An 11,496-nucleotide genomic window follows, 5' to 3' on the forward strand; every position below is an offset into this window, starting at 1 on the left:
CACACCTGTGTCCAAAAGGTGAGGGAGTTAATCCCAGCACTCAAGAGGCAGAGGCTGGGGGATTTCTGTGTCTTTGAGGCAAGACTCTCTGTGTACAGCAAGTTCCAGGCCAGCCAAGGGCTACATAGTGATATTTTTGTCTCAGAAAACAAACAAAAGCCAAAAGAAGAAAGACAGAGACTGATTCGTTTATTGGTTGATTTCATATTCTCCAGGCCTTCCTTCTCATGCTGTCCCTGACTCTGCCTCATCTATGGCGCCTTTGGCCATGGAGCCATTGGCTAAGTGCTATGGTCCCCAGCACCTCCCAGGGCCCAGTCTGCCCAGTGAGCTTGGTAAGGCCATTCAGAGTGGGTTGTCAATGTAAGACCACAGCTGACTTGATCATTTTAATGTACAAGATTTGCCTCCTGATCCAAGATCACTGTTGCAATATCAACCATGCCATCCCTGTCCTAACAAGGTTGGAAGAACAAAAGTCCAAAAAGGAATGGGCTCTCCCTTTAAAAACGATTTTCAGAGGTTGTTCACATGCCTGACTAAACTGGTAAAAAACTGGTTCTTTTCCCCTTTTCACACAGCATGGGCGCTGTCTCTGGGACCAAACACCTGCCGGAAACAAACTAAGGAAGGAGTAAGGGTTTGTCCGCGCTCAGGGTTTCGGTGGGATCAGACCTGGGTCCCTCAGCTCATGCATGCTCTTAGGAAGAGCATCATGGCAGCTGGGAGAGTAGCAGGGAGGCTAGTCACTTCTTGGCAGGCAGGAAGCAGAGAGGGAAATACAGGGAGAGACCAGGGCAAGACTATGTCTCCAGTGACCTACTTCCTCTAAGAAGGCCCTGCCCCTGCCAATAACACCATATGACCTCACCAAGGGACAAGCTTTTCATCAGTCTGGAGCCCTCGGGATTGTTTCTGGGAATACCCACCATCACCCAAGGGTGTATTTGATTCACACACACCCCCAAGTTATTTCTTTCTAAAATGATTTATTTTTTACTCTATGCATAAGTTGGTGTCTGTGTGGCTATGTATCCATGAATGTCATGCCTACAGAATCCAGAACAGGGCGTCAGGTCTCCCGGAGCTGTAGTTACAAGCAGTTGTGAACCATCCAACATGAGTGGTAGGAACAGATCCCACAAGCAGTTGTGAACCATCCAACATGAATGGTAGGAACAGATCTCAGGTCCTCTTAACCACTGAGCATCTCTTCAGCCCAGTAGGTATTTTCTTCTTCTTCTTCTTTTAAAATTATTATATGTAAGTACACTGTAGCTGTCCTCAGACACAGCAGAAGAGGGTGTCAGATCTTGTTATGAATGGTTGTGAGCCACCATGTGGTTGTAGGATCTGAACTCAGGACCTTCGGAAGAGCAGTCAGTGCTCTTACCTGCTGAGCCATCTCTCCAGCCCCAGCCACTAGGTATTTCTTAATCCAATAAGGTTGACTGTTAAAATGGACCATTACAGATAGTGATGAAATTTATAATTGGTCAGCTTTTTCTGTTTGTCTTCTTTCTTTGAAATAGGCTCTCACCTAGCCCAGGCTACCCTCAAACTAAGTGCAGCCAAGGCTAGTCTTGGAGACTGATCCTCCTACCTCAACCCGCTGATTACAGATATTACAAGTATGTGCCATCATGCCTCATTTTTTTTTTTTTAGATGACAAACCAATATTCTCCTCCTCTAAACTTTTTTTTCTTGAATATTTTCTTTATTTACATTTCAAATGTTTTCCCCTTTCCAGGTCTCCCCCTCGGAAATCCCCTACCCCATTCCCCCTGCCCCTGCCTCTATGAGGGTGCTCCTCCACCCACCCACTCCCATCCTCCCACGCTGGCATTCCTCTACACTGGGGCATTGAACACCTTCACGCCCGAAGGCCTTTCCTCTTGTTGATGTCCAACAAGGCCATCTTCTGCCACATATGTGGCCAGCACCATGGGTGGCCTCCCCGATGGAGGAGTTGGAGAGGGACTGAGGGAGCTGAGGGGTTGCAGCCCCATGGAGGGAGCAACAGTGTCAACAGGCCAGACCGCCCGGAGCTCCCGGGAACTGGACCATGCCTCATTTATGTGTTGCTGGGGATCAAATCCAGGGCTTTGTGTGAAGCTAGTTAACTTCTCTACCAAGTTATGTCCCCAGCACACTCCTGGCTACTCTTACCATCCCTTCCTCTCAGCCCTGTGAGGCAGCTATTGCTGTATGTGGGAGCCGCCTCCAAGAGAAGCCAATGAGCTGCAAACAGAATGAGGGCTCTGGGTTCTGTGCCGGGTGTGTGTGTGTGGGGGGGGGGGGGGGGGGGGGGGGGGAGTTGGGGGGGGTGGGGAGGGTGCTCGAGTATGCGTGCCTGATCAGGAAGAGGAAAGGCAAAGCCAGAGGCTACCGTTCTCCTTGTGGGCCCTGCTCTGAAATGAGCTCACACATCATGCTTGTGGTTCCCTGGGAAAATAACACAATCCCACGAGCAGTCAAAACAACAATATTTGTGCAGTGCGGTATTAGCTGCTGGCCTCCTCCCTCTAGGCTAGCTGGATGTACCTGGCCCCGGGCTGGCTCCGCACCCGCCCCAAGACCTTCTTCCTTCAACGCTCTGGCTCCTGGCCTAAAAGCTCAGCCCTGAGAAGCCTCCCTCACCTCTGCTCTGGGTGGGACCCAGCATTCCCCTGACCTCTGTAACCTCTAGGATAAGAGAGGCTCTGGCTCTCCCTCATTGTTAGCTGGAGGATGGAGATTTTTATGTTTATTTTTCAGTTTTTGCCATGTTGGAGTTGGTGTGTTTACCGGGCAAGTTTTCAGCCTCTGGGTCAAACACTCAGCCCTCCCTTCCTCCTTCACTCCCTCCCTCTCTTCTTCCTTCGATTCCTCTCTTCTATTCCTTCCTTTTGTCTTTGTAGTTTTGAAACAGGGTCTCAGGGTAGCCCAGGCTGGCCTCCAACTCGCGGAGTCTCCAAGGCTGACCTCGAAATCCTGAGCCTCCTATCTCCAGATTCCCAGAGCTGGGCGCTCAGGCACGCACCACCCCACCTGGCTTATAACGAGCTTCCTCGTGATGAATTCCTTCTTGTCACCTTTTCTCCTGCCTCGGGCTCTTTTCCTCCCTCCCCTCTTTCTTCCCTTCTCATTTCCTCCCTCCCTACTTTCTGCTCCTCCTGCTTATTCCTTCCCCTCACCCCAAGTCTTTTCCTTGTTTGTGCCTCTTCACTCTTCATCATCCCTCCCTCTGTGTCTCAGCTTCCCAGACACTGCTCTTCTCAGCTGCCTTGAGGCCCCTCCCACACCTAGGCAGGCATCATGTCTCATCTCACACCTCCGGCACCCTGTATGAGTGATGAGGCCGATGGAGGCTGATGCTGGCAGGGCCCACCATGCACCCACCATTCTCATGTGTGCTTTGCAGACCTCTAGGCCACAGAGCTGGGAGTTAGTGTCCCCGCTCTCCCTGAGATCTGTTCCTTGTTCCTTGAAGGCTGCTGCCTCAGGAGACATGCTTTCCCCAGCCTTTCAAAAATGTCCTCTGTAGCTGACTTGGCTGCTTGCAGGGGCCAGCTGCTTGCCACTGTTGTGTGTCTTTTTGAGTCTTCTTTAATTCTGTGTTTCCCCAGATAAGCTGCTTGGGGCTAGATCCTTCTGTTCTCAGCTATTGGGGAGTTCAACAGAGGAGACAGATGTTATAGAACGTTCTTGGTGCTTGGTTCACTCCCATGAACTAGGAGCCTCCGTGTCCCCTTCCATGCCCATTTGGGATGAAATACTTGCTCCCTGTGAGGACCTGTGGACAAACCTGCTCCTTGCTTGGGGCAGTAGGGTGGGGGAAGACCAGGACATTTGTTCCACTGTTCCCAGGACTAAGGGGACCCTTGGGTATGGCGCTTCTCCAGAATGATTCTGAGAATCCTGGGATGATTGGTCACCCCAAGGACAGGTGGCTGGCCCAGAGGCACTGGCCACCCCAAGGACAGGTGGCTGACCCAGAGGCACAGAGATCTGAATGATACGATACTGCAAGAGAACTCAGGTAGGACTGGGAGGCACAACTTAGCAAATTTTCTCCTGCTCCAAAGGCCTTGGAGTGGTTTCCTGCTAGGAGGCAGGAGGATCACCCTCTGAACTTCTAGGCCTTTCCATGAAACCAGGAGTTATAAGACTAGACATTTCAAGAAAACTTCTCCTCCCCTCTTGTCACTGTCATCACCAGGACAGATGCAAGCATGGGTGACTTATCTTGTGGTCACCTTGTAGTAAACAGAGTTTCTATCATCTTGCTGACTGGAGTGGCTCTGGGGTCAGGTTAACTGAGTGTCACTCTCCTCGGATTTAGTTCCTGCTTGAGTCCCTGTTCCTGCTGCTGCAGTAGCCTGATGTTCTCTGTTCTCTGGATAACGGACCTGGCATGACCTTGCAGGGAGCAGCTGGTACTTTCCCCAGCTGCATAATGCAAAGGTAATGCCCAGTGTGTGTGTGTGTGTGTGTGTGTGTGTGTGTGTGTGTGTGAGCTCCAAGGATGGTGCAGCTTCCAGCAATGACAAGAGTGGACCATCTAAGCTGAGGCCAGAAGGATAAAAGAAGACCCAGCTCTACCCAGGCATCACACTAGGGGAAGGACCACCTAGATAGACACTATGTCCTTAAGCCAGGTGAGCAGGCCCTGTTCAAAGCACAGTCTTCAGGGAGGGGGATGAATGGCTATATGGATCTCCTCTTGTCTGCAGGGAGATAGATTCTGAGACCTCAGTGGGTACTTAAGTTTACAGATAGAGCCCTGAACATGAGCTTCTGGTATCTACCACAGTCTGTTCAATAACCATTGCCAGTGAACGAATGACCAACTATAGAGCAGCTATAGAGCAGATACACCTGTCAAAGAAAGAACTGTACGAATGTGTCAGAGGGTGGTATGGGGAGAAGTCAGAACACAGGAGTCTTCATCAGTGGTTCTCAACCTTTAGGGGCCAAATGACTTTCACAGCAGTTGTATATCAGATACACTGAATATCAGATAGTTACATTATGAGTCATAACAGTAGCAAAATTATAGTTATGATGTAACCACAAAAATAATTTTTATTATTAAAAAATTATTAATTGGCTGGGCTATGAAGGCTATGAGGAACTATATCAAACGGTCTTAGCATTAGGAAAGTGAGAAGCACTAATCTTCATGCTATGGCCAGTTTTGGGGGGTAGAGCAGGGACAGATTCCACTTTGGTTGGACATCAGCACCAGATCCCAGGTAAGGTATAGGGATTAGACTGGGGGATTTCTCTGTAGCTCCAAGAAAGGTTTTACTCAGACAGAACTTTGTCCAGCCAAGGGTGAAGGAAGGCAGGGGACAAGTGCAGGGAGGGAGGCTGGAGCAGTGTGGCTGGGTGGGAAACAGTCCTGCGGGTGGCCTGATGAGGGTGGAGGTCAGCAGGTCTACTTCAGGACGACGAGCTCCTGGCCTGCAGCCCAGGGTGGGGATGTGGTGAGATAAGGGCCTGGGGCCTTGGGATGGGAGTCTCACAAAGTTGGTTCAGTCTTAGGGGTTCACAAGCTTCTGTGGAGTCAATCAAATACTTCAGAGGCTGGTTCCTGGCATTGCTTTCTCCAGGCTGAAGATCCAGAGAAGGCAACTGAGGGGCAGGGGGGCTCAGGGGACTGAGGCCCAATGAACTTAAGGCCTGGTGAGCATGGCTAGGTCTTCTTTCTTTCAGAGAGAGGCAGGGGCGGGGGGGCAATTGGTTGATGTTAATTGGCTGGGTAAGGTGGGGAGCTCCTTGGGGTGAGGAGACAGAGATAAAGGCAAAGATTTCAGAGCCACCTCCTCTCTCATAGGTGAGAGGAGATAGATGCTTGACACTGTGTAGGACACGAAGGACACCTCTCTGGACTACCTGAAAGGACTTCTTTGTGTTTACTGTTGCCCTCTGAACATGCTAGGCGAGCACTCTGCAGCCAAGCTACAGCCCCAGTCCTCTTCTCACTTTTAATTTTAGGACAGGCTCTTCTTGCCAAGTTGCCTAAGCTGCCCTTGAACTCAAACCCAGTCTGGCTTTGAACTTGCAGTCACTCTGCCTCAGCCTCCTAAGTAGCTTACAGATCTGCGCCACCACGCCTGACTTGGCTAGAATTTATTGATTGATTATTCGTGTTTGGGAGCAGTGTTTATGTCCTGTGGAATTCATGTGGAAGTCAGAAGACAATTGATAGGAGCTGGGTCTCTCCTTCCAGCACTCGGGGCCTGGGGGCTGGGCTGAGGTCATCAGGCTCGTGGCAAGTGATTCTACTCACTGAACCATCCTGCTGACTTTAAAAAAAAAAAAAAAGAAAGAAAGACAAAAAAGACAGTGTCTTACTATGTATCTCTCTGGCTGGCCTGAATATGTAGACCAGGCTGGCCTCAGATTCATGGAGATCTGCCTATCTTTGTCTCCCAAATGTTGGGATTAAAGTTGTGTGTCACTATACCCAGTAACACCTTCATGATGGCCTTAGCAACTATTGTCCCTCCAAAACAATTTCAGAGACTAAACCAGCGCTCCCGATCATATGCACATTTTTATCCTAATACTTGGGAGGTAAAGACAGGAAAATAAGTCCAGAATCGGCCTTAACTATACAGTCTGTTCAAGGCCAGCCTGGATCCCACGAGACCTGATTTCAAAAACTTAAAACCAAACCTGAACAAGACAAGATGTAAATAATGATAAAGGTATCTTAGAGGGAAGCATCCCCATGCTTGGATCATGCCGGAAGCTATGTAGTCAGGACAGTAAGTGCTGGAGGGACAGAAGAGCAAGCTCTGGCTGCAGGAAGCATCTTGGAGCAGCTGTGGCTGGTCCCTGGAAGCACACTTGGCCCACAGTTCTTAGACTCTGCCTGGACGCTCCCCCATGAGTCACGGATGTCCAGAGCCCCTCATCTTGGCCAGCATGGGATAGTGTCAGCAGGGAGCTCCTGGGGGCAGAGCTCAGATCAACCCTGGCCTCCAAAGAGGTCAGCAGAGGTGCCACGTCAGCCGGGGCCTGCAGAGCGGTGCTTCCTCCTGCCTTTGTCCACCGACCTGGCTGGGAAGGCATGTGTGCTCACAGGGGCTGACACATTGCTTAGAGTTCTTTGCAAAACTTAGTCATCAATCCTGGGAGATCTTATCTGTGTTGCAGAGGGAAATTGGTGATCACTCCCGAGTTTGCCTGGGGCAACAGAGCCTGACAGGGCAGAATTGAGGCTCCTACCCAGGGAGGTAGGCTGCACACCTAGCCCCATTAGCCTGCTTTGGAGCATCCTTTCTGTCTGTGGGCAGTGGGTGGCCACATCTGAGCCTGCAGAATGATGTTGGTCCTGCAGGCAGCAATTCAGACTCAGCCTCTCTGCTTAGCCTCTCCTGACTTCCTTGCCTCCCTTTGCCTCCCTCTGCGCATCCTCCCCAGTGGTGCTTCCTTCCTTCCTTCCTTCCTTCCTTCCTTCCTTCCTTCCTTCCTTCCTTCCTTCCTTCCTTCCTTCCTTCCTTTTCTTCTTGTTCTTCTTGTTCTTGTTTCTCTCTCTCTCTCCCTCCTGCCTTCAACTTCCCCAATGCTGGGAATACAGGCAAGGCCTACTGTGCTGGCTACTTAGGCAGATTTGGAGGGCTGAACATCAACAATTCTTCCCATTGGTGCACAAGTGTAAGAATCTGGCCAATCATCAGCCTTCTCTTGGACACCCTCCCTATTAAGTTGTCTCCTGCTGGAAGCAAGCACTTCTGAGCACCAGGGTCCTGGTGGGAGAGGAGAAAGGGCTCTTCCAAGGGCACCTGGCTTGTGGGGGGGGGGGGCAAAGTAACAGAGGTCAATTAGAGACTCTCCTGAGCATTGAATTGCCAGATCCTATTAGTGGAGAGCACACCTCTGCCTCATCCTTGCTTCCTCTATTCAGACCCAAGTTTCTGGAAGAGGGCCTGAGCCTTTACTCTGGTCTGGCTCTGGACCTGTCTGGCCTTGGCCCACCTCGGAGTGGATCAGATGGCGCAAACAGGGTGTTGTAACAGCCTTTCAGGCTTTCTTGGCCAAAAGGCTGCCGCTGACCCAGTTCCAGGAGGCCCTAGGTCTGAAGGGTTGGTACACAGAGGGTAGAATCCCTATCAGAGCAACGGAGGGAACAGAGTCACAGGAGCCCATTAGGGCCAAGAACCCCACTGGCTCAGATAAACCCAGGATACTGCCTGGGCCTGGGGAGCCTGCATGTGCATGGTTGGACTGCAGAGACCCACTCTGTGCTGCTGTGGTCACAAGGCCAGAGGAGAGGCAGGGAAACTGGAGACACGGGGAGAACACAGTGTAGATAGTTGAGCTGTTTAAACTGAGCCTTCCAAGGCAGAGGACAGGAAGGGAGGCTGGGACAGGTCATCAGTTTGTTCATGCTTCTCTGTGGCTTAAGGATCCAGTAGCTATCCAGGTTCTTGCCATACCTGTTTACTGGATCGGCCCTGGGAATCATCAAAAGCCCTGTGGATTCCTCTGTAGTGTCTGAGGGTAGAGGGCTCAGGAATCTCCCATCCTCTCTGTCAACCCCTCCACCAATCCTGGGCAAGCTCTCCCAGGGTAGGCATTGCCTCTCTCTATAGTCAGTTTCTGGATATGTATGTAAAATTGTGAATTTAGATTTTACTGTGCCATAGACACCCAAACAACAGTTTCAAATATGACATTTATTGCTTTTACATGAGTCAAGTCAAACAGTGCTCAGTTCCTGTCTGCTACAATGAGAGCGAGGTGACCAGGACTCCAAGCTTCTTTTGTTACTGTGCAACCAATTTCAGTCACCATGGTCTCTACCTCATGCAATATGGCTGCTAGAGTTTGAGACAGCACATCAACACTGCAGAAGGCAAGAATAAAGAAGTAAGGGAAGAGGGGGTGTTCTTTATGTCCAAAGTCACACCCCATAAGTTACAGGGGGGCAATCTATGGATGGACTTGAATTATCTGTCATCTACCTGAACCTAGCTGGAAAGAAGGATGGGAATTATTGCTTAAAATCAGAAGTCTGGGAAGGAAGACCCACCACGGCTGTGGAGTACAGCTAGTTGTCCTTGTCACAGTTCATAACCTGAGCACAAGTTTCAAGATGCTGACCTGTCAAAGCAGCAGCTTACAAGCAGAATTCCATGTTTCCTTTCTTGGCCTGGCCTCCGGTTTCAGGCCTTCAAGTTCCTCTTGGAGCAGTGTGAGCAAGCGCCCATGTCCTCCACCTCCAGTATCTCCAGCTGGAACAGGATCAGCCTGAAGATCAGAGCCAGCCAGGCCATCCCGAAGAGGATCCACAGGGACACAATACTATTGTACCACAGAGGATACGCTCAAGGAGGATCCCTGCCTGGGGAAAGGGGAGGTCAAAGGAGGTTGACCTGTGGTTAGTCAGACAGAAACTGGGATCCCTGAGTGGTTTGACAGCATGTATGACTGTGCACCGTGTGTGTGCCTGGTACTCTTGTAGGTCAGAAGAGATCACCTAGAACTCTTAGCTGCGAGCCACCAGGTAGGGGCAGGGAACTAAACTTAGGTCCTCCACAAGAGCAGCAAGTGATCTTAACCACTGAGCCATTTCTCCAGCCCATTTGATTATTTTTGAGACATGGTCTAACCTAGCCCAGTCTATCCTCAAACTCGCTATGCAGCTGAAGATGACGTTGACCTGATCCCCCCTTACCTCTGCCTCCTGAATGCTGGGATTTTAGGTGTGTGCCACCACACACAGTCATAAGATGCTGGGGATCAAGCCCAGAGCCTGAGGCATGCTACAGGGACATTCTACCCACTTAGCTCTATATGTTTTGTTTTGGCTGAAATGGGGCGGGTAGTAGCAGCCAGGAAGTTTGGGAAGAGCCATGGAGCTGCTAAAGTGTCCTGCCTCTGTCCCTAGCAGCAATGACTGCCATCTGAGAATGCTGTATTCGTGACAAAGGAGAGGGCATCTCCCCTTTTGGATTTAGAAACCACCTTACATCGCGGCTTCTGGGCTCTATTGTTCTCTTTTTCTCTCTGGATCCTGGCACCCATGGTTCCCTGGGCTCCCACAGGTCCTTATTTCCAGTTGCTCTGGGCCTGTGATAGTTCCCATCATCCTTGCATGTCGACTCAGACATCCTTCTCAGAGAACAGCCTGCCACACGCTGTGTCTTCTTCCTTGTGACAAAAGAACCCTTTCCACATGACTGTCTCTGGGATCATATATGCTAAAAAAAACCACTGAGTGCTACACACTCCCACGGACTGGAGCTGCTCATCAAGTGCTTACCCATGGTGCCCAGATGTACTGCATCAGCCATGGCCCAGAAAAGAAACAGAAGGGGTTGCCCCGAGACTTAGCTGACTCCTGTGTTAGTCCCGCTCTGTAGCACTGTTTCCTTTTTCTCTATATGCTTCTGGGAGCCTGACCCGTCTCCTTCATCAAATTGGGATCCTTTGCGAGGTAGGGATCTGACTCTTAGGTCCCCACAGCCTTTCCTGTCCTGACGATCCTCCATTCCCTTCCTGTCCTGCTGGTCCTGCATCAGACCTGGCCAGTGGCCCTGGCCCTGGCTGGCAGCCTGGCTTAAACTGCTAGGGTTATGTGGCTAGCTGATTCCTCTGCGGTACCAAATGTGATCCGCAGAACCAGTGCTGAACCCAGGCAGCAGCTCCAGCTCCAGCTCCTGGCTTGATTTCATTTTTTGGCAGAAGGGTTGACAGCTGGCTGGCACTCCACTGAGCAGCTAAAGCAATTGCAGACCGTGGGTGGAACTGGTGGCTGGGGTCTAGGGTGACCCTGGCTATTGGCTTCAGACAGGGACAATGATACTCCATGACTGTGTGTGTGTGAGTGGTGTGGTGTGGTGTGGTGTGGTGTGGTGTGGTGTGGTGTGGTGTGGTGTGGTGTGGGGTGTGTGTGTGTATGTGTGTGTGTGTGTGTGTGTGTGTGTGTGTGTGTGTAGGGGATGAGCTTTCCCACCCAAGAAAGAGGTTAGTCCATTTCTAAAAAAACCAAGAGAGCTGAGGTTTGGGAAAGAGGTGTGGAAATTTCCAGAACACTTATGATTTGGGGATCCACCCTAGATTTGCCCTGACTTGCCTGTGGGGCCTTACTCTGCCACTCTCCAGGCCTCAGTTTCTCCATGTACATGGTGAAGCAGCACAGGGCTCTCTGTAGCGTCCTCGGCAGCAATGATGGGCAGCCGAAGAGAACCATGGTGGGCCTCGCTGCTTTCCCAGCAGCCCCTCTGGCATCCAGGACTTCAGACTAGGCTCAGGGCAGGGAGCTATATATAGTGCAAGAGACTGAGCAGTTTGCCCCACTTTCCTCAGAGTGGCTTCCTGAGCAGAGGAGCCCTGGTTGTCCCTTCACTCACTCCTATGGTCACAAGTGATGGCACCATGTCTCTGCCCCTCCCTCCTTAGTGGGTGATGCCTCTTCCATCTCCAGAATGATATCTACAGAATACTCTCTCTCTCTCTCTCTCTCTCTCTCTCTCTCTCTCTCTCTCTCTCTCTCT

The 11,496-nt window shown here is 50.9% G+C and overlaps 1 protein-coding gene across 1 annotated transcript in view; it reads right to left on the reverse strand.

Moving 5' to 3' along the window:
- Window positions 1–8,017: 8,017 nt before the first annotated feature.
- LOC110309654 (potassium channel subfamily K member 17-like) overlaps window positions 8,018–11,496 on the reverse strand; it is a 10,149-nt gene continuing 6,670 nt past the window's right edge. The window contains 1 exon segment of the mRNA XM_021182384.1: window positions 8,018–8,103. Coding sequence (XP_021038043.1) covers window positions 8,018–8,103 — 86 coding nt within the window.

Source organism: Mus caroli, chromosome 14 (assembly GCF_900094665.2).
Source record: "Mus caroli chromosome 14, CAROLI_EIJ_v1.1, whole genome shotgun sequence".
NCBI classification, from domain to species: domain Eukaryota; kingdom Metazoa; phylum Chordata; class Mammalia; order Rodentia; family Muridae; genus Mus; species Mus caroli.